Below are 23,502 nucleotides of genomic sequence, written 5' to 3' on the forward strand. Positions count from 1 at the left end.
AACGCTGAAGCCTACTATACAGTGACTATATGCCAATTTGGTTCAGTGTAGGTATCATCCTTCCCCTCTTATTTTACCAGTATTTTGTTTGAGCAGTGTGTCAGTTCAGTTATCCATTTGAGATCAGCTTTCCATCAAAATTAGAAATACACATAAAACCAAGTATAATAATTTTAACATATATAAATATATAAAAAAGTTGACAAATGATTTACAAACAAGTGCAAAATGCAAATATACATACAAAGTGTGAAGTTGAATAAACAGATTATCCTAGCCTAGGGTGAATTTCTAGCCCTTTTGAAGTCAGTGGGGCCAAGATGTCATCTTTCTTAATCCAAAAAGGTAATGTTTTCTTGCAAGTAGACGTTATATGGAATAGCCAAGCAGAGCATTTATACAGTACACACAGAAATGATTAAAAACCAAAATTACCTTTTAAATGCATAATTCCCATAACAGATTTAACACAACTGTTATAACAATGTACGTATTTTTTCAGACTCTAGTAATAACACATACACACAGACATTTTTGGTTACTAATAACTTAGTGCTTCTTTTCACATTTTTTTTGCTTCTGAGATTCAAAACATACAACTAAACGTTTGCTTGCATGTATCGAATAACTTGTAAACATTAAATACTTATCTCATTTCGAGATTTGAAAAGTGATCTCCAGAACAAAGCTACTTTGGCACTTTACAACATAAAGTGTGCCTGTGCACATCTCTGCCCCTTCACAATGTAAATATCAGATTTTCATAGTATGTGTCCTTCACTAGATTACGCATATACCTGTCAGATGAACAGATTTAAGAAGTATAGCTGAATCAATATCTTAGGCTACGAAACTTTGGTTTTTTCAGGCTAAGCATTGGTTGCTTAATTGTTGGTTTGTCTTCAAATAATATTGCTTCACTTTCTGTAGTTGGAAATCTGTTTTTGTAGATCAGAGGATATTCCTTCTGAAACTTTAAAAAAAAAAAAGAGACAAAAAAGGAAAGCAATTTAAAAACAGGATACTTAAAAAAGAAGATAGAGAAGGCTTGAAAAATATAACAACCTGGTTATACACCTTTTTAGTCTGGGGAATAAGCCCGATAGCCAGGATGAAAATATCTTTGCAATAAATACCCTACACAATCCATGGCTCCTAGCCTAGAAGAAATAACTGTTTAACTTCAACTATAACATTATCCCATTTCTGTTTAATGTATTGATTAAAAGTGCTCCCTGGTATATCTGTGTGTTTTGGGGTGGTGTCAAGCCTTACCTTCAAGGCTTTACCCAATGTTTTCTTTTCTATAATATAGCATGGATTAACTCTTTTGTTCCTGTCTAGTCCTACACACTGGCTATGTCTACACTACAGACATCTTTCAAAAGAAGCTCTTCTAGAAGATCTCTTCCAAAAGAGCTTCTTCCGAAAGAGAGCGTCCACGCACAAAAAAGCAGATTAAAAGAGTGATCTGCTTTTTCGAAAGAGAGCATCCACACAGCCCCCACTCTTTTGAAAGAATGTGCCAGGGATCAAAAATGAAGACTGTTCTTTCGAAAGGGGGTGCTCTTCCTGAAATAGGAAAGGAAGAGTGATTTCGAAAGGACTGCCACATTCTTTTGATTTACTTTAAAAAGAATGCCTTTTGTGTATAGATGCTCCCTGGGCTCTTTCAAAAGAACTTTCTCGTGAAGCCTTCCTCCTTCTCCTCTCTTTCTACCTCTAACAGCTCCTGGGAAAGAGAAAGTTGTCTACACTGCCACTTTACTGTGCTGGCTCTCTCACTTGGAGGACAGAATGTGTTTTCACATTCCTAAGTGCTGCAAGTTACAGCACTGTAAAGTACCAGTGTAAAATAGACTCCCAGTGCTGTTAGCTACTCCTCTTATGGAGACCGTTAACCTGCAGAGCTGGGAGAGCTCTCTCTCAGTACCGCTCCCACGATCACATGGCCACTTCAACAGTACCTCAACTGCACTTTAAACTTACAAGGGCAGACGTCAAAAGGTGCTAGAAGAGTTACCAGGACAGCATGCTTGAACAGTGCTCATGGGGTCTGTCTTTCAGATCCAGCTCTCATAACCCTGAAGCCTCTCCTCAGAGAAAAAAGAAGTACATTCTCTGCCTTCCCCACTCCATGGCCTCTCGACTACTGTGTTTGAGATGGCGTTATGTTCAAGAACTTCTCTGTCCTGTACTCAGCCAATGCCAGTTATCCTTATGTAGAACTACATCCATCTTTCTATTTTAAACAGCAGTGACATTGACATGATGCTTATGAGTTTGCATTATCTATAAGTTCTGAATATTCCAGTCAGTTCTCACCCTTCAACAGCATAGCAAAACTGGAACTGTTTGCAAAGAAAGCCTTGCATTGGCACACACTCTTCTCATTTAGAATCTTACCACCACAAAAATAGAAATATAGGTTTTTGCATAAATTTTAGATCACGCATATATTGATAGTGGTAGGAAAGATTTCTACTCATCCTGTTTTACTGTGTGATTTAATATTTAATAACGTGAAGACATAGAGAGGTATTATGGTGAATGTAAGACCATGTATAAGATGATTAAAAATATTAATAGGAAGTGGCAGCCGAAGCAGATGGTGATCAAAGATGAGAACAAAGAGGTGCTCATGAACAATGAGAAGATGGGTGCAATATCTCATCCATCGCTGCACATTATGTACAAACTACAGTTGGACCTGAGTGTCTGAGAGAGACTGACTAAAGAACTGAAAGATCTCCACTGAGCATTGAGAGCGAGACCAATATTTTGAAGGAGGAAGTAGAAAGAGCAGTGGAACGACTGAAGAACAAATGAGCCCTGGAAATGATAAGATCACCGGAAAGATGATCAAATATGGAGGAGAAAGTGTAATCCAGGAAAAAAACATTGACTATGTAATATAGCGTGGAAAGAAGGAAGGCACCTAAAGAATGGACAAAATCTGTGCTAGTGACAATGTACAACAAACAAAGTGCATTGGAATGTAAGAGCTACAGAACAATTGCCCCAATGAGTCATCTAGGCAAGGTGCTGATACTGACAGAGAGACTAAGATCAAAAGATAGAAGAACATCTAGCGGATGAACATGTGGGGTTCAGGAAAGATAGAAGTACCCTACAGAATATACTGGCATTAAGATCGATAGTGGAGAAAGCTCGATGAAAGAACAAGAACATACACTTGCTTTGTCAATTTTCAGAAGGCATTTGGCACTATAGATCAGAAAGTGACTTGGGTGGTGTTGGAGTCGTATGGAGTGGATAGCAGAACGATACTGTTGTTGAAAGATCACATTGACGATGCAGAGGCAGTGGTGAAAATGTGCAGAGAGTTGGGAAGCTGGTTTAGAAAGAGTAGAGATACAATCTCTGATATCACCGAGTATCTTCATCACGCATCTAGAGAGAGTGATGGACAAGATCAAAGAAGAGATAGAAGGGATATCTGTGCACGGGATAAGAATTAACAACTTGAGGTTTGCAGATGATATAGTTATAATTGAGAAAGATGAGGAGAAGCTAGTGAAAACAGTACAGGTGTTAAATGAGAAAGGGAAGCAGTATTGACTAATTATGAACATCCATAAAACAAAAACAACGGTATTTAGATATAAGGAAATAGGAAGTGAGATCAGTGCAGATGGGATTGACGTAGAGAATGTAGAGAAATTCACGCATCTGGGGAGCAACATAACGTATGACCTAGACTGTAAGAAGGAAATAGTGACTAGAATAGCAAAAGCAAGAGCGAATATGAAGGGAATGGATGAGATCTGGACAAACAAAATAATTAGCTTGAGAACAAAGCTGAATGTCTTGAAAATGTGTGTATTCAGCAGCATGTTATACAAATCTGAGACATGGGTGATAATGAAAGATTAGAAGAGAAGAATATTGGCGTTCGAGAGGAGGTGTTATAGAAATATACTGAGAATAGTATGGATGCAGAAGGTCACCAATGAGGAATTATACAGGAAGATAAAGCCAAAAGAGAATGCACTGTGGAAGGTTACACAACAGAAGTTACAGCTATTTGGGCATAACCGCAGAATGAACAATGAACAAAAAAATCAAGACCCTGGTATTCAGCATAATGGACGGTTCAAATAGGAGAGGCAGACCCCACAGAGAATGGGTAGATGATATAGTAGACTGGTGTGGAGCTAGTCTACAGAAGCTAAGCCACTCCACGCTGGATAGAGAAAGATGGAAGGAAATAGTGAGAGAGGCACTAGATACCAACAGGCGCTGAGCCCATGGTTGTTGATGTTTTAATACTGCATCAAAATACGTTTCCGATGCTTTCCTATTATCTCTTCTATTTTTTGGTGCTGTTGCCAGAAAGAGGGTAAGTGGTGTAGATTCAGCCTCCCTGGTCTGGCACCCTCAGGACCTGAGTGGTCTCAGACCAAGGATTTTGCTGGAATAGCAGGGGTCAATTTCGTCCACCTTACCCTCAGCCCCTGCTCCTGGGCTCCCCTTCCTGCCACTCCCACCTCCAGCCACCCCTCCACAACCTCCCTAGGCCACAGATTCCTACCCAGCCCCAGGTGTGACTTCCCGGGGCCACAGCTTCCCTGCAATGAGCTGTGAGCCTGGGCTGCCAACTTACCAGCCCAGGACACAGCTCCCTGCTGCTGCTGCTGCTCGGTGCAGTCTTCCTGGCTGCTGCCCCCAACCCCCAACCAGCTGTGTCTGCCATGCCCTGGGCTTCTGCTGCTGATCTGGCTGGCCCCTTCTCCTCCCAGCCCTGGGACTCTCTGGTCCTGCAAAATCCATGGTCCTGCCAGATGACGATGTTGCCAGATGAGAGTGAAGGATTTAGGAGTTATATGAACTTTATGAACTCTATACGAACTTTATTCAAACAGACCAAAAGCTTTATGCTGATCAAGTCAACTTATTGAAAATGGCAGCACAGTTTTATAAGCTTGGGGTGGGTGGAAGAAACAACTGGACCTACTAGAACACATGGATTAAAAATAAAGCAACTTGTGCCCCGGGGTTCTCATTTTAGGAAAGTATGTAGTGTCTGCCTTGATTGCTGAAGGTAACGCTACAAATTCTTATACATTTTCTTGGCCTTAGGAAGTTTTACAAATTAATTGACTTTATACAAGAAGTTCCCAGACTGTGGACCATGTGCTTGTTGGAAATTGTACTCCTCCCCCTCAGCCTTTCAGTTTAAAATAAGAAGTCATTGTATGCATTGCAGCGTGTCAGAAATACCAGAGAAGCAATACACATTTGCCTGGTTATCTTTAGGTACAAATGAAGGAACAATATTGATCAACTATTTCAACACAGTAATTTTATTTAGCTGTTAACAGTATACTGTGATTGTGCAGATGAGCTCTGTACTCCTGTCTGGTTGGCTTTCTGCTAAGCCTAGGCCTCGGCCTCAGCCTGAGCTGCTGAGGCAAACTTGTAAATTTCAATATCACAACATCAGATTGTTGTTGTCCAAAAATACACATACAAACAGAGGCAGTATTGAGCAAATGCAGTGAGACCCAAGATGAAAGGGCCCCCCCAAAGGGAAGGAGGTATAAAGCTAGAACTCTCTCTACACTCACTAAAAACAAGAAGCCCTGTGACACCTTATAGACTAACAGATTTATTGGTGCATAAGCTTTCATGGCAAAGACCCACTTTGTCTGGTGCATGCGACATGCACCTGATAAAGTGGGTCTTTGCCCACAGAAGCTTATGCTCCAATAAATCTGTTATTCTATAAGGTGCCACAGGACTTCTTGCTTTTGTGGATACAGACTAAACATGGCTACCCCTCTGATATTCTACATTCCCTACTCTGCAAAAGTGGTGGCCTGACCTGTGGAGGCCTACAAGGGAAAATAGGCATGGGGAATTCTCTCCTGTCTCCACACAGAAAGAAAAGGGTAGTCAAAAGGTTAATCTACCAGTGCTGCTCCAATTTGTTTCATACAGTCAGTTGTCATTCATTTAAAAAAAAGAGAGGGCCAGCTTTTCAATTTTGAACATTTCAAGTACTATAAAATCATTCTTCTTGTAGAGACTGGGAGAGGTAAGTGGGGAGAAAGGGACAACTTAAAGATTGAAAAAGCTGCTATTGTGGAGCTGTGTTTGAGTCACAAGACATGCTTAGTAAATTCTGGGACAAATACGCTATTCACTGGTCAGAAATATTTGCCAAATGTTTTCTGCAAGAGGAAAAAAAAATCCTCCAGCATTAAATCTTGCCAAAATTGTTGAGCTTTTAGTTTAACTGTTAAGCAGCAGATTAGTAGAATTTAGAAATATCAGATAACTTGAAGCATTACGTAAGGAAGCGTTATGTAAGTTGTTCAGAACTCTGTGTATGTTACAAAGTACCAGTTACTTGGTCAGAAGAGGGTTTCTAATTCCAAATAGTCCGTTCTTAAAATTATACCCAAAACCACTGTCCCCCACCCCCCCAATGTTTATCCACTTTACATAGGAGATTTTGCTAGTGAAGATCCAGGGACAAAAATTGAAAAAACAAAACAAAACAAAACAAAACAAGAAGAACACCACACACCTGGTGCATCTAGCTTCATCAAAAGAAATAACTAATTCCTTCCACAGAGTTGGTATTTACTGCAGAGAGCTTTGAAACAAAAATGATCGGTTTTCATCTTAAATTGTGCTTAATGTGAAAACCACTGTTGCTAGCCAATATAAATTCTTGTACAGGTTCAAATTCTGAAAATCTGTGACTCTCTGGTTTGGCAGGACCACAGATGTTGCTGGAACAGAGAGCCTCTGGAGCAGGAAGCCGGGGTCAGGCAGTCACAGCCAGTGATGGGGGACCAGCAGTGGCCAGGGAGACAGTGCCCTGTGGCTGAGCCAGCTTCAGCTGGTGGAAAGCTGGCTGGGAAGCTCATAGGGCCAGGAAAGCCAGACAGGAAGTGGTGGGACTGTAGGCAGTATTGGGGAAGTGGCCGGGGCTGGCAGCTGGAAGCGTAGCTCCGAGGGCACTGATCCCTCTGGTCCATCAAATTCGCTGATCCAGGACTGCTCAGGTCCTGAGAGTGCTGGATCAGGGAGGTGCAAAAAGTAGTTGAGACTAAGGTCCCTGCAAAAATAGCATCAGAACTTGCCATTGGGACAAGCATTCACTTAGAGTCACTGCATACCATTCTTTTTGCTATGAGACTAGAATCCATTTTTAAATATGCTGATATGCAAACACCCGGTAATTCTTAATTCTCTCTTCCATCTCTTAATTTTTAAACCATCTTGCACACTACAGCCAAATGTTCTAAAAAAAACCCAAAACCAATGTCACCCCATCACAAATCAGAAACAATAGTTAGTTCCTTTTCTTACCTGCTTTAGCTTTTTCTTTTTGTCTTTCAGAGACAAGTTTTTGTCCCTGATAATGTTCTCCAACAGTTCTGCAACTGCGGCTTGAGAGGTAGAAACTTTTTGTTCATCAAACTCCTCAGGAGTTATCCGCTTACAGTATGAATAAGTTGGCAAAATGGCACTAATTTCCTCCCCTGGATATTGGAACTGTAACAAGAATGGCAATAAAAAAAGCTACACAAGCTTGGTTACAAAGCTTCTGCCTTACAGATATTCAGTTACATGGTTACATTGTAAAGTAAATGCAAGATTTAAAAAGCTAAATTGCTTTAAAAAAGCGACAAGCCTATTTATAATAGTGAAACTGCATGAAAATTTAACAGAGGTAGCCATGTTAGTCTGTACTCCAACAAAACAAAACAGCAGAAATGTAGCACTTCGGATTTCTGCTGTTTTGTTTTGCATGAAAATTTGTACTCCTTAAAAAAAACAATGTAGTTTTCTTTTTTACCTTGTCAGTAGCATAGGTTGCACCTCCCTCATCTGGCACCATCAGGACCTGACTGGTCCTGGACGAGGGAATTTGCCAAATAAAGGGAGGTTCCCTGCCTCCAGCTACTCAGTCTGCTGCTCGTCCCTGCTGCCAGTTCCACTTTTGCCCTCCTGCTCCCATCTCCAGCCCCATGGCCCTCTTACATCCTGCCCAGAACTTAGGCTGACATCCACCACACATGCTTGGGCTGCCTGCTGCAGAGGCTGGCCCCAGCCCAGCTACTGGACACGGCCCTGCAGGCACCACTGCCAGCTCCAGCCCTGGTCACACTTATGCTGGACGAGGCCATGGCCCCACGGGCACTGACTTTGGTTCTGCAGATGCTGGATATGGCTGGACTCCAGCCCCAACTGGACTGCTGGCACAGCCTGAACCCCACAGCTGCTGCTGGTACATCCTCAGCCCCACCTGGGTGTCCAGCCCTGCTCCAGCCCTGGCATGGCCAATGGACCTGGCTGTGACCCTGGCCAGACTGCCAGCACAGCCCCAGCCCAACGGTCACCAGGGTCAGCCTCCCAGGCCAGGGTGGTGGTGTGGCCCCAGCCCTGTGGAGGCTGCCTCTGGCCAGGGACACAAGCCCTAATAGGCTTCCTCCCTCCCACTGGCGCTGGCTCTAGACCTGGAGGCTTGCTCTGACCCCAGCTCTACAGTCATTGGATGTGGACGTGCAGCCCTGGTGTTGTGGAGACTGACCCCAGCCCTGGCGGGGCACCAGCTCCAGCCTGACCATGGGAGCTGGCTGTGACCCCTGCTTGACTGTTGGCATAACTGCAGCCCAGTAGGCGTCAGAATCATCCCTGACCAGGCTGCTGGTGTGGCCCCAGTCCCATGGAGACAGGCTCCGGCCAAAGACACAAGCCCTGCTGGGCTCCCCTATCATTGGGCTCTGGTTGGCCCGCCGTCTAATAGCCTCCCCACTCTGGTCCAGTAACATCTGTGGTCATGCTGGACTATAGATGTTGCTGAGTGAGAAGATTCTAGTTTTGGGAGATTGAACCTGTAGCTTAATACTCTAGAATTCATAAAAAGCAATTAGCAAAAGGGATTCAACTTTTCGTCACAGGACCCACCTGAGCTGTCTTTAGAGAGTCTATATGATCTTGAACTGCAACCTGTAGGTAAGTTGGAACCTGAAAAATGTCCTGCTGGTGATCCATTAGAAATGAAACTAATCTTGTGGCAAGTAGATCATCAAGATCCACTTCTTCTGCACAGCATAATACACATTGAGAAAAAGTCTGTATCATCTAGAAGTACATAATAGGTTGTTAGTATGTACAGCTATGGTATTTGGATTCTTTTCCCTCACCCTTCAACTCCATATTGATTTGCATCAAAGTACCTCACCTTCCTCAACTATTGACATATATTACTGGAGCAAGGAGGAAATCTGCTCGTCTCCCCATTTGAAACAAACTGACTCTTGCAAAAGAACAGGGTAGAGTTCTAGCTTTATGATTAACTAGAGCTTACGGTTTTGGAGTTCAAATAAAACATTTAACCAGAAAGAAAAGTCCAAGAAAACTGCTACATGGTAGCAGCCGCTGAGACTTTGAGACAGCTCTAGAGTAGTGGTTCTCAACTCATGGCCCAATTAGCACATAGCTGCAACCTATGTCACATCCTTAAGAATCATCTTTGGGATGAAATATGGCAGTTGTTGACCATTTTGCAGTAATACAGCAATAACTTGGGTAAGAAGTGAACAATATCCAGTTGAAATTAAAGGAGAGAACTTCCCCTAACCAAAAAAAAACAAAAAAAAAACCAACCCTCAAACACATTATTTGTAGATCTCAAGTCACTTATTTTTTGAGACTATTGTGGCAGGATCTAGAGACATCAATTAATGTTAAAGTGCCCTCATCCCCACTGTACACACTGATTTGGGAATACAACTCAGATCCATCTAGCTTCTAGCTCCATAAATCAAGCTCACTATCCTTCCAGTTTTGTAGGAAAACTTTAGTAGTCTAGGACACAGTGGCTAACACCTTTGCCTCTTGCACAAAAAAGAATTGAGAGAGTTCAAGATGGCATAAATGGTCAGAATATCTGTTACATCTCTTGCAATAACTGAAAAGTATTTACAGTAGACCGCTGAAATACCTGCACTCCAGTTGCATGTACATTGGGTTAACACAACTCTGAGTGGTGGGGAAACTGACTAGTACCACTGTGCTCATCAGTTTCCTCGTTCTTGTCGGGGTGGCAGCCCAGTCCTCTCCGGTCAGTGGCAGCAGCAGTTTCCCTGTTCCTGTCAGGGGCAGCAGCTGAGATGCTGCCACTAACAGGAGTGGAGAAACTGCTCTTGTCAGGGGCGGCAGCCTGACTCTCGCCATGTGACAGGAGATCCACTGAGTGGAGGGGAGCCAGGAATCAAGCAGCAGCATGGTTCCTGGCTTCCCTCCACTTGCTGGAGCCAGGAAACTGACCAGGGATACTATGCTCTGAGTTCTCAGCTGCCCACCACTTGCAGGAGACAGGAAGCTGACCAGTACTGCTGCAGTGGTCAGTTTTCTGGCTCCCCCAGTTGTGCAAACTTTGACTTATGCAGGGTTGCACAAGAACACAACCCCATGTAAGTCAAAGATCTACTGTGCTCATCTCATGCTTTCCATTTTTAGTTAATGTTCTTTAGTCAGTATTTAATGTGCTTTAAAATCACAGCATCTGATGAAGTGAGTCTGTGCTCACGAAAGCTCATGCTCAAAACTTTTCTGTTAGTCTATAAGGTGCCACAGGACCCTTCGTTGCTGTTAAAATCACTGTCAGTACTATGGTAACAGAACTAAAACACACGTTTGGTGTCATTGTTAGAAGTGTAAATACCTCTATTCTTTCCACTCAGAGCTTAAATTCAGTCCTCACCACTAGTAAGACTTTAACAGACTTCTCCTGTATCCTTTGTGATATTAGATCTACTAGACTTAAAACCCTATAGTTAGGTCCATTCTTTAATTTTAAAGACCTAGTGGCATCAGTGTATAACAGTTAGAATTCTGACATAACATTTATATATTAGAAAAGCTGTGCTTACGCTCAAGTTTGGAAATTCACTCCATAATGGACAAAACAAAAAACAAACCACTTTAAATAGATATATTGATAGAATTTTGGCCACCCTCCCCCCGCTTTATTTATTGATGTTAAATATATCAATTAGACTTTTTAAGTTATGGGAAAGCAAAATAAGTTTTGTGTTCATATCAGTTGAAAAAAATGCCTAGCAGTTTTTGTAGGAATTTAATTTACAATATCAGGTTAGCTGCTGAAAGGGAGATACTAACTAGTAGATGTTGCAAGACAAAAAGTTCTTCCTTTAATATTGAATATTTTTGCTTTTCTCAGATTCAAGCATTATTTTTATTCCACTGAATACATTAAAGCTATTTATACTCTTAGAAAAATGTGTCTTACCAGAGACCTTGTGCCTATCGTATCATGAAGTCGAGGCATATCAACATTTTGGCTGATTCGAGAGATCATACGCATTAAGAGTTGAAGTTTTCTACGATTTGGTGGAGGAAGCAACAAACAACATACCCGTAGTGCTTCAATAGCAACCCTTTCTAAATGAGGCTGGAGAAGATCTAGAAGTTATTGAAACACAGCAGTAATTAAGTTTTGAAACAATATGAAAGATAGCAGTATCATAATATAAATAATTTCATTTTATCAAGTTAAGACAGCAGCCACTTTGTAGCACAGATTGTTCTAATATAAAAAAGGATCAGAGTAATTTTGACATTTTTCGCTCTGCTCTTCACCCCCACTTAACCTCATTTTGTTTTGGTATAATTATTGATGCAAGCAAAGACCTGCTAAAGGACATAACTGAGGCTAGTTCTGCACCTCAGTTTGGAGTATTTTCTAATATTTTAGAAACTTCACTCAGCATCCAGTTTCAAAGAACATGAAGAGATGTCACTTTGAAGCAGAGAAATCTATGCTGATTCCCCTTTTCCCCTCAGATATTTGGATCACAAGGAACAGTACTTACATATACAAAGAACAAAATAAGGGGAATTGCTTAGACACCACTATTTTGGGAAAGAGAAGATACAACCAACTAGCATGCATTATGAAATATTCAAGACCTTATATTTGATATAACTAGTTAAGTTACTTAACTTCGTAGCTATTAGAATATTCTTTAAACAAAACCATAAAGTATGCAATTTAAAAACCCAACAATGGGGGTCAAAGAAAGTAGAAAACGAGAGACAGTTAGTCAACACAGTAATCCAATATCACATGCTTTGGAAAGCAATCTTACTTCGCGTGCCAGTCAACATAAAGGAAGCTGGAGTAAAAGTATTTTCTGAAAGTTCTGCTGCACTTTTGCAGAGTCTTTTATTGACTGTGATATTAGAATTATTAGGCTCATTTTCTACTGTAGTAACCTCACTGGTAGTACTTGATTTCCTTTGTCCAAGATGAACTATTGGATATGGTTTTACTGTGATTTCAGCAACCGGTGTATTGATGCCACTACAATTTCTGGAGTTACTGCTTCCAAGCAAACTCTGAGACCTGAAAAGTTGCTTACTTTTGCGATTCCTGTTACATAGCTCATGCTTGTGAATAGTTGATGCAGACACTCTCTTGAAATCATACGGTTGTTTCTGCCCAGTGCTAAATGAGCCAAGATCCAACAGCGATTCTGCTTTGTACCCAGAGCATAATAGTGGGTTTTCCTTATTTTTGCCTGATTTTATGTTAATGTCAGATTGATAGAGGGAGTTTGATCTTATTTCACTACAAGCACTTGAGGCAGTAGCTGCAATTGTTTCCAAAGAACAGCACCTTGCCCTAAGTTTGAGAGCCTGGGCCTGTTCATTCTTTGAACATGACAGATTTTGACAGCTTCTTTTTGTGAGGTCATCAGCACTGGCTCGGTTATGTGCCACGTTATTGCGCCGTAGTTTTTTAGCACCTCCTTTTTGACAAGTATGTTCTTTTTGGAAAATATTTCCAGAAGACTCTGATTCTTCCTCTTGCTTATCAGTCTTTTTTTGAAGTAAACTTAGTAGGAGACACTCAGTTGACTTGAAAGAGTTCAAGTGCAGAGTTTTTGAAGGACATGGGTCACACGCCACATCTTGGATACAGTATTTTCCACTGGGTCTATTTGGAATTATGATGTAGCCACACACAACTATCAGAAAATGAAATACAAGTTAAGATGCAAATAGCGTGAAAGTGAACAAGAATGCACTGTAAGTAGCTAAGTAAAACAGAACAGTCAATGAATATAACACATTAATGTAGCACACATTGTTAGTTGTAGCTAAAAACATTAAAAGCATAAACAGGACATGCAACAAGTCAGCTCATACATGCAAGACTGAAGACAAAACTTCACAGTTAGCTTTTGGAACTATGATTAAGATCAGTGGTTACTAACTTTGAAGATGTCAGACTAGATAACTTATAGATATATTGTTACAAGAATGTAGTAGTACTAATGCCCTAGCAGCCTCCCACAAATTCGTAACACCATACAGGCTGGTAACCAGTTCTGCATGTATTTACATATATGTAACCCACTAGACACAAATTTGTACTGAAGAGTTAAAATGCGTTATTTCTAAAGTCATACATACCAAGAATGTTCACAAACAGTTCATAGTATTCAAAAGTAAGCAAGGGTTCAGGTAGACTGAGGAAGTAATCAGCAACTGTTCTGAAAACATCCCGTTCAAAACCAACATAAGTTGGTTGGCTCATGTCATTACTTCTAGGCCCTAAAAAGAGGGTGAGGAAAGAAGGCTCATGGCAGTACTGTTTTTCCATAATTACATTTAAAAAAAATACTTCTGCAACATTAGCAGAAAGAAATGTATTTCTCAAGGAGTTTCACGTCAGCCGATTATTAATTTACAAACATTGGATGAGAAGAATTCAGCCTCATATAGAGCTCACAATAATGCAGTGACAGAATAAAACTGTTTGTATAGCAATAGATGGACAAGAAGCTATGCTCAACTTCAGGAGATAGATACTTCAATACAGTATTAATAATTTAGAGCAAGTCCCTTCTTAGACTATTTCAACCCTTTCTGCTTCCCATAAATCCCTAACAATGGAGTCAAAAGAAGCAAATCAATCTTAGTTTTTCTGTTAATGAATACACTGCCCCATTCCCCAAGCCAAACATATTACCCACAAATAAGCAATAAAAGCAAAAGTCACAGGCACTTGGGAGTTTATTTTCAGATATTCACAATAAGTTAAAAAGATTTATTCATAATCAATAAGTTTAGAGCTCAGCTAATACAGCTGCTAACTTTTCTTTTGGTTGAGGAAAGGCGTGTGCTTTTTTTTTTTTTTTTTAAGTGCATGCACGCGAGCACGCACACACACACACACCCCCTCTGCATAACTGGTGCTGTAACAGTACGCTGCTCACTTCACATTTGCTCTTCATCCAACAACAACATTTTCAAAACTGAGCAATGAATCATGCAATTAACTAATTTATGGTCATAAAGACAAGGAAAGATTAAATGAACCCAAGTTCCCATGCAGCTCGGTTTCCAGTATACTCCCACAGAGAGATGGGCTAGAATGAAGCAAAGCCACAGCATCTTCCCTGTTCCAACTTTCCTTTAGTTTTCCTCACAGAGAGACTATGGTTTTTTAGGACCTTGAATAGAATTGGGGGAACATCACCCACTGCAAACAACTCCAAGCTCTATAAACTCCATATGGACCCCTCCTGCAGCTGCCACCAAAAAAGTTACTTGACTACATATATACATGTAATGAGACAGTCAATGCCCCCATAACTTCTTGAGCTTTGTTGGAGGTTGTAGGAGATATAGCAACGAAGCCACACAATGTCATAGGCACCAATGCAAATATAGTTTTCACCATTTCATGTGTAGTAAGTTGGGAGACATGACATTTCTAAATTCTGCATGCCCCAAACCGCTTCTTTTGAGAACTGCTCTGCAAAAAAGTTGATCATCTGAATACCTCAAATTGTTAGATATAGTTGAATTTGCTTCAGTGTAAAAGAGAGCAGTACTTCTCATACATAAGTTAATACTTTGGAAATTCCACTCAAGATAAACTTCTTCATATCTGAAATTTTGAAGACTTGATATAACTTACAGTATGCAAGACACTTCATGGCTGATAATACCCAGTGAGGGAGGTCTTCTAATAAAAAAAAAAAAGTTTGAAAAAATTATTCAGCAGCTACCCCTTTATTCTGTATACAGTAGCCTCTTGCTATTATACTTGAAATACAGGAAGACAATATAAGGAATTTAACTAGCTTTAGAAGGATATACTGAGCAATTTTAAAATAATTATACTTATTACATTCTCATCTGCCCTGCTTTTTCATTTTTCTCAAGTTAGACTACAGAAGTTCTCATGCTAAGCAAATCTATTTTATTACTGTAGCTAATTACCGTAACCCCCCCATTGATGATAACTGAATCTGCCCTTGCAACGAATGTCAAAACCAAAACCAAACCTGATTTGTTTTGTAGAACAACAACACCATGTTTACTTGTGTTAGTCATATTGTATATGACATATTGAGGAACTACTTGGGCTGAGTGCAAGACTTCTTCCAAAGATGGTACACCTAAAATGGTTTGCAAGCTGTGGGGTGGAAGAGAACAAATGTTGTTTCAGAAGTCTTGATAGCACATGAATACAAGCTACTTACTTTAGAACCTCTTCAACAAGCAAAAACTCTAAATTTAAATTTACTAAACTATAAACTTTTAGTACAAGACTTATGCTTCCAAGTGTCAGAGGTGTTTTTATGCCACAGATGATGAAATGTCTGAACCAACAGGAAAAGTGAACAAGAAGTAGGACACAAACTCAGTGTCTGTTGAAGCATGAAAGATGAGTGCCACAAGTAAACAAGCAAGAGAAAAGCACCTACTCATTCTGCAATCTTCATTCCCTATAACCGGGTGACCAAACATTTTACATCAGGCCCCAATTTTCATCCCCTCATTTAGCAGGGGACCCCCAACCTGGCTAATATAATCCAAACAGACGGAAATTTCAGTTATCTTCATAAGAAAAAAAAATCCGTTGGGCATGTGTAAGGAAATAAGTATGCCGAGTGTAAAAACTTTATCAGTATATAAATGTGAATATGTACATCAAAACTAACATATTTCAACATTTGTAATGATGAATGAACCTGAAACACAAACAGCCAATCATGCTGTACCCCATGAAATTTTGCCCCCACAAGGGGGCACACACCTCCAGTTTGCTCACCCCACCCTACAATATTTTTAGTAGTGTTACTAAATATAACATGCGATCCTTGATAATATATTGGAAAGTGCATGCATATCTTAACAGAATTACTCCTTCTGTGTGATAAAAAGTTTTCTGAAATCTTCCAAATACTTGTTTAGATCATTGATTGACACATTCTGTGTCATGGATATAACTTTGCCTCTCACAGTATGTTGAAAATAAAATTGCATAATTCCTACGTACTGACAGGAAAACACACAAAACACATACCCTTCCCAACAATTTCCAGTTTGTTACTGACTTACTGTATCAAAATGATATTTTGCCAAATTTCTTCTATATCCTCTTGACTTATTTTCCTCCCGTGGAAGCCTTCCTTGTCCTCCTCCTCCATTATTTTGTTTTTTGTGTCTTCTGTATTCTCCTACCAACAAAAATAAAAATAAAAAATGCATATTATATTTTCTTGACTCTCTGAGGTATCTCAAAACTCAAAATTCCAAAAACGTACCCCGCCCCCACACATGTAAAGATTGCTTCATTCCAAATTAGAGAAAGTATTTTTTCCCCCACAATCTAAACTCTTTTATCACTAAATGGATCTTTCCTGATTTTAAAAATAGAAGGCTAAATCTCTTTTCCATTCATAGCTAATGCTTGCTATCTGCCACAGGAAAAAATATCATACTTCCATAAGCTTGGAATTTTAAAGGAAAAGTAACAAAAAGGTAGGAGGACAAAGCTGTACATATTGAATGCATGACTAAGATCTTGTAGGTTTGGGACTGGGTCTTAAATTCAGAAAGACAAAAGAACAAAACAAATAAAGACCGGGCAAATATATTCAAGGCTGTGGAGTTAGGCAAGTTGACTGCTAAGTAAGGGACCCCTTTTTAACTGTTCCCAAAATGTACAAAGTTTCTAAGAATGTATGAGGAATCAATCATTTGACAAAAAGAGAATCAAATATTTAAATATATAAAACATATTGAGGTGGAACATTTTCAATTTTATTACTTAACTAAATGAGGAAAAAAAATAAGCAACTACCAGACTATTCTTAATATAAACAAAGTTGTGGGTACAAGAACTTGTATGTGGATTTCAGTCTACAGCATATAATTCGAACCCATAAATACTTAATTTCGCTATTTCCAATTTGATGAATAACAGAGAGGTAGCTATATTAATCTGTATTTTAACAAAACAAACAAGCAGTCATGTAGCACCTTAAAGACTAACAAAACAATTTATTAGGTGATGAGCTTATTTTTCTTCCCAGCTGGAGAAGAAAATCTTATAGAAGTAGACGGTTCACACACTTTAAAAGCTGATTTTTCTTTTCATAATGCTGAAGAAAATCCTTGATTGATAAGAAACATGTTATTACCGGAATATCAAGTAATATGTGTTTTTTAGGAGTCCTCCTAGAGAAATATGGTACTTTAAAGACACTTTCTTTCTCTTTTGAAATATTTTCTGTGTTCTCTTTCAATAGCGATCTCCTTGGCAAAGTTTTAACTGGCGATGTTGAAGGGAATCTATAATTAACATGAGAAAATATAAATGCATTAGAACATCTTACAAGAACTTAGTTTCACCAAAAATATTAGTGACCAGTGATGACCCTATAAGACTCATTAGAAGATTAAGGTAAAAAGAAGAAAATACAGAACACCTCTACAACACACATAAATTAGGTTAGGCAAACTTCCAAATTAGCTTTGGACCACCGTCCCCCTCTCTCAAATTCACACACGCATGCACACGAGATCAGTGGGGGCAGTTCAACTATCAAGTTAAGTCCTTGGAGATTCTGCTGTGTCTATGCCTTCTTATATGCTCTAGAAAGCACTGGCATGGAATGGAGACAGCACAATGTAGGACCGCAAAATTTGCACGTTATGTATCTTTCAACCTCTGAGACCAGGCCTGTTGCACTCAGTACTACAGAATTATTAATGAATGGTTAACAGAAAAGTAGACTTCCTGGTGAATCGGTATTTTTTTACTGAAATGATTTTCCCCACAGAATATAACTGTTGATCCAGTTACAGAGAGCTATTGGTTAATTCTCACAGTTTAGCAATTTGTGTACACCTGTGCAGCACCTGAATAAATTGTTGTTGTCATCAAGATTTTCTGATCCCCATCTTCCTTTTATATCCTCAATTACATGATTCTTGAGAAACTTTCTTAGCAATTGAACCGTTTGCTGCCTGGTAACTTCTGGACCAAAATTGCTGTTATTCCTTAGCAGTTCGTGAAGCCAGTCCACGGCTTCCATGGCACTAAAACAATTCCCATGTTTTCTGAACCGTTGCCTGTGCATCCTCAATGGCATCCCTGCTCGAAAGTATTTCGTAACTTCATTCCACTGCAAGGGAGAGAGAGCAGGGGAGAAAAAAGGAAAGAAAATTTAAAGACAAATTTCAGTGCATTTAGGCTATGGGCCCCCCCGCCCCACGGCAGCCGGGCCCCCGCCCCGCCTCACCGTCCCCTGCCAGCCAAATCTCCGGGTCTCCCCAGTCCCCTGCCAGCCAGGCCCCCAAATCTCATCGCTCCTTGCTGTCTTCTCCCTCCCCCATCATCCGCTCCCTCAAGGGCTCCAGCCATTTAAACGGCACCCACCAGAGTCCCCGCCTTGTGCGCTGACCCGCAGCCCTCCCATACCCTCACCAGCTTGGTGGCGCGGTAGGGTCCCGGTGTCACCAGCCGACTCTCCATGCTGCGCGCCGCAGCCCGCACACAGGTCAGAGGTGAATAGAGAAAACCAACCACCCAGCAACTGTCAGTAACCGTCTCTACTGTTTGAATTGACTGCTCGAGCACTTCCGGGCTCCTGATTGGTGGAGCCGACAGCCACGTGACGGAGCGTGCGCTGAGGGGACACAGTACCCGGAGGTCTAGGGTTGTGTGTACGTGTGTGGAGAGCAGTCCCGCGCTGAGGTATTGTTCTGGGCGCTAGTCTCATGTTCTCACCGGCCCCTGACTCTAAAGCGTCTGCCATAGGCATAGCTGCGAGCCTCAGTTAGGCAACGACCTCGGTTCTGTAGCGCACGGCATGGCGTGGGGGTGTCAGTGCTGCTGTCCTCCCTCCCCAGTGTTTGCAGACGGGGGGCCATGTGTCCTACAGCGTCACGAGGGAGCTCTAGAAAGCGCGTTTACCGTATTACGTATTTCTGCGGTCATAGGTGTTCAGAGCCCCGACGTCTGGATTCAGAGAATTACAGAAGTGTCTCAGTTTTCGGGGGTGCGTGCACGAGGAAGGGCGGGGGCTGGGTGTGCATCTCTCGGGGCTGGGACTGGATTACTTTACCTAGCTAGCAGCCTGGTCTCTGCCCTGCTGCTTCTTTTTGGATGGCTGTGTGGTTGCACTGCTGCAGGCAAGTGGGTGGAGGCAGTGTGTGAAATGCCCTAGGCTGCTGCTCCCTTTCTCTAGTTTATTCCCAGGCGCTACACGTGCACTGCCCAGTTCCCAGTAGTGGAGGGGTAGCAGGACCCTCGCTGGGAGTGCATAGCTGTTCTCAAATGTCATTGCACCATGCCTCTCTTTTGTCAGAATAAAATTACTATGTAACTGCGGGGGTACTGATGTGTAAGCCCACTTAAGGGAGGGGAGTCAAAGCCCAAGCCCCAACACTGCATGAGTGAGCTAGCAAAAGCTAAAGCCTGTGCTTTATCTTTGACTGGGCAGTGGGGCTTGGGCTTCAGCCCCAGCTGTCAAGAAGTCTAATTCAAGCTCTGGCAACTCTGTTAAAGTTGAGTTCTGACCCATAATTTGAGAACTGCTGCGCTAATAGCAGAGGGAAGGGTGATTGGAAAGTTTGTGTACCACTGCACTACAGACTGGTTTTAGCGGTAAGCATATGATTTAATGCCCCTAGCTCTACTTACACTATTTACAATCACTCGGGATATTCTTATTAGCCGTATAATATCCAGGCCTTTTTTGACTCTTGATGGATTTTTGATCTCAGAACTTCCTGCTGCCGTTCTGTCACTATCATACATCATATGAAAAATTCTTTTATTGGTTTTAATTTAAATGGCCTCTTATGAGACAAAAAAGAACCTCCCAAAATACCTTCTGTAGATCATTAATAATTGTATATGTTACCTAGTATTCCCTTTTATTTGGGGCTTTTCTGATCTAAACAATTACAGTCTCTCCAATATCTCTTCCGAAAAGAGATTTCCATGTCCTAGATAATTTTGATCACTCTTCTCTTTTAGACATGAGGAGACAAGCACTACACTCAGTATTCCATCTAAGGCCACTTCATTGATTTATGTAAAGGTATTATATTGTTCATCTCATTCTGTGCATCTAATGTTTTGTTAGCTTTTTTTAAAAACCATAGCTTCCCATTGAGATCTTTAGCAGTCTGCCAAGACACTCAAGAACAATGTAGATAGTACTGTGAGCAGAGTGAGTGCTGCTTCTGTTGTAGGATAGATACTAAGCCAATATTATGTATAACTAACACTCACTCCTTTCTTCAGCACCTCAGTTTAATTATTTGCTAACACATAGGCCAGGATTCTGTCTTTCCAGAGGGCATCACATGGAGTTAAAATTGAGAGTTATTACCATCCTGATAAATGTAAGTGTCCAGTCTACTTTGAAGCACCATACTAGTTTTTAGAAAACAAAAATAATGCACACAGAAAACATTGTAAATAGTATTTGGAATACTGTGAATAATTACTAAAAATCTGTTTGGTAGTATATTTACAGTTATTCCTTATGCAGGTTTTGCCACTTTTATTTCAGTGATATATGTTTAAATATAAGCTTCCAACATACTCACACGTGCACTTTAGCACACATATAAATATATATATATATATATATAAATATAATATATATATAATTTACTTGTGATCTTCTCTATAGCAAGCATTCTCAAACCTCATTGCATCATGGCCCCGTTTTTGACAACAAATATTACTATATGAACCCAGGATGTGGGGGCCAAAATCAGCCTGACAATTTGTAGGGGAAGAGGGAGATCAGTGCAAAAAAGCCTGAACTCACCACCGTAAAGGGCTGGCAAAGCCAAAGTCCCAGGACTTCAGTTCTAGGCAGAGGGACTGTAACGTGAGTCCAGCCACCTTGGCTGTGACTACACTAGCCCAATTCTTCGAAATGGCCACGCAGATGGCCATTTCAAAGATTACTAATGAGTCTCTGAAATACATATTCAGCGCCTCATTAGTGTGCCGGCAGCCGCGGCTCTTCAAAATTGCTGCGTCTCGCTGCTACGCGTCTTGTCCAGATGGAGTCCTTTCAAAAAGGACCCTGTCAACTTCGAAATCTCCTTATTCCTATCAGCAGGAATTCCTTATTTCCCCTTTTCAACAAGGACCCCTGTCTGGACGAGCCATGTAGCCTCGAGATGCAGCAATTTTGAAGAGCTGCAGCCACTGGTGTGCTAATGAGGCGCTAAATATATATTTCAGGCGCTGATTATGTATTTCAGCACCTCATTAGTAATCTTTGAAATGGTCATTTGGATGGCCATTTTGAAGATTTGGGCTAGTATAGATGTAGTCCTTGTGTTGAAGCCCTTGGGCAGTGGAACTCAGGCTTTGACTTCAGCTACAGGCCACAGCAAGTCTGAATCAGTCGTGGTGACCCTATAGGAATGGCTTCGCAACCTACTTTGAAGTCCTGGCCCCACAGTTTGAGAACCACTGTTCTGCAGAGATAACTTCTCTGCCTTTATAACATGCTCTCAGTATGTAGTGTGTATCATTGTTAGCCTGTGGCCACGTAATGTGCGGTGAGGTACTCCCCTGGGTCCTAAGCAACCCAGTTTTTTACTGTTAGAGCAGGCAGCTCCTAGCACACTCACCCACGGCCAGGCTGTAGTAACCAAACGGTTAAAGTTCTTTTGTTGTGCCGGCTGTGTTGCAGTGACAAAAGGGTTAACAAAATAGTTAGGCTCAGAGCTTAACTAGTTACAAGTTTATTTAAGCTACAGTTATAAGCGTGCGGTTACAAAAGGCTATTGTTTACTTCTTATATGCTAGCAAAGTACAAGTGTTAACAAGTTACGTTACAATCCAATACAAAGATATCTGTTATCATCTAACACAATGATATATTGATACTAGTTACAGAGCTCTAATTCTTTAGCTGTGCACAAAAAAAAAAGTCAGAGACCTAGCATGGGTGTATCTTACCCTCTCTGCGTCTCTCGATACCAGCGTAGCCAAGCCGGATTGGTCACTCAATTCCGCGGAAAGACGAATACGAGGTTGGGCGTCCCCAGTAGTGGACCTCGGGAGGCAATCACCTGACCCGACCAGCAGGAAGTTGGTTGAAATGCACTCAAAGTTAGAGTTCTGCTGGACCCATCTTTTATACCCCTTTTGGGTTATGTATTCTCTTTCTTATCTATGGTGCCAGATCATACTGGTCTGTCTTTGTGACTCCAGTTTGTTACAAGGGCATTTCTACTTAGTTTGCACTTGTAAGACAAGAGATAAACAATTTAGGAGTACAGGACATTCTTTTGTGCGGGCGGGGCACGTCCCCTTCTGGGTGATTGTGTGTGTGCATCATATTGATCAATGCCAGCTGGGGTGATTTCTTGAGGGTCCACCCCCCTCTCATGTTGACAGTCTGGCCTGTTAGCCTTCTAGCTGTACTTTCTGCTTCTCAGGGTCACGATAAGCTAGCATATGTGGGCCTCAATGAGGGCATCAAAGACTGTGCTGTCAGCAGCCGTTTCCGTGCCCTGTGTGCTCCTCAGTGGAGGGGGGGCAACGAGCAAGCTGGCTTGTAAGGGGGAGACTTTGTCTGGCTACAATCATCTGGATTCTTCAGTGTCTGAGAATGGCAGCATCTAATTTTTTTCCAAACAGTTCAGATTTAGAATATGGGTTTTACATCTATGATAGATTAAATGAATCAGCCTGATGTTTAACCAGAGAAAACAAAGCAATTAGTATAAAAACATAGCTGAAAGGTATTTAGTGTTTTGTGTCAATGGGATTTACAAGATAAGGTGTCATCCCCGTGTGCTTGCAAATAAAATGTTTAAGCAGATTTTTTCTTTCAAACAATGTTTTGTGCCATTCCTTCAGTATTTTTAGTACGAGTGCAGGTTTTTTTTGGTTGACATAACTTTATAATTTTTGTGCTATTTGGAGATGAGGTCTTAACCCCTGGAGTTTGTGTCTATGGGGAAAAAATTCCCTTTGAAAAAAGCCCGCAGGAAGTATCACCATTTCACAATAATTAAAATTCTTTTGAAAAGCAATTATTTGCCTTTGTAATTCACCAGTTTGTACAAAGTGGCATGTTTTAACAACATCAGTGGATCCCTGGGGATAGCTTTACCAGAGTTTCCTAGTGAAAACTG

General features: G+C 41.0%; 1 protein-coding gene across 2 annotated transcripts; it reads right to left on the reverse strand.

Annotated features, from left to right (window-relative positions):
- Positions 1–521: 521 nt before the first annotated feature.
- DEPDC1 (DEP domain containing 1) lies at positions 522–18,853 on the reverse strand. Of its 2 annotated transcripts, XM_075002782.1 has the most exons (12): positions 18,806–18,853; positions 18,238–18,503; positions 17,517–17,667; positions 16,432–16,550; positions 15,372–15,502; positions 15,002–15,049; positions 13,489–13,629; positions 12,159–13,040; positions 11,300–11,472; positions 8,950–9,126; positions 7,348–7,533; positions 522–973 (listed from the first exon to the last, which is right to left on the reverse strand). In XM_075002782.1, the coding sequence occupies exons 1-12, from the start codon at positions 18,851–18,853 to the stop codon at positions 833–835; spliced, it is 2,463 nt and encodes an 820-aa protein (XP_074858883.1). In that variant the 3' UTR covers positions 522–832. The 2 variants fall into 2 exon arrangements, with proteins under 2 accessions (XP_074858883.1, XP_074858884.1); XM_075002783.1 differs by lacking the exon at positions 12,159–13,040.
- Between the last annotated feature and the right edge of the window lie 4,649 nt (positions 18,854–23,502).

Source organism: Carettochelys insculpta, chromosome 9, assembly GCF_033958435.1.
Source record: "Carettochelys insculpta isolate YL-2023 chromosome 9, ASM3395843v1, whole genome shotgun sequence".
NCBI classification, from domain to species: domain Eukaryota; kingdom Metazoa; phylum Chordata; order Testudines; family Carettochelyidae; genus Carettochelys; species Carettochelys insculpta.

Excerpts from the sequence above, each read along its gene's own strand:
- DEPDC1 (XM_075002782.1), bottom strand. The coding sequence starts at position 18,853 with ATGGAGAGTCGGCTGGTGACACCGGGACCCTACCGCGCCACCAAGCTG. Across the intron at positions 16,551-17,516 it reads ACATATTACTTGATATTCCG|GAGAATACAGAAGACACAAA; the intron begins GTAATAACATGT and ends TTTTGTTGGTAG. Across the intron at positions 9,127-11,299 it reads CGATAGGCACAAGGTCTCTG|ATGATACAGACTTTTTCTCA; the intron begins GTAAGACACATT and ends ATGTACTTCTAG.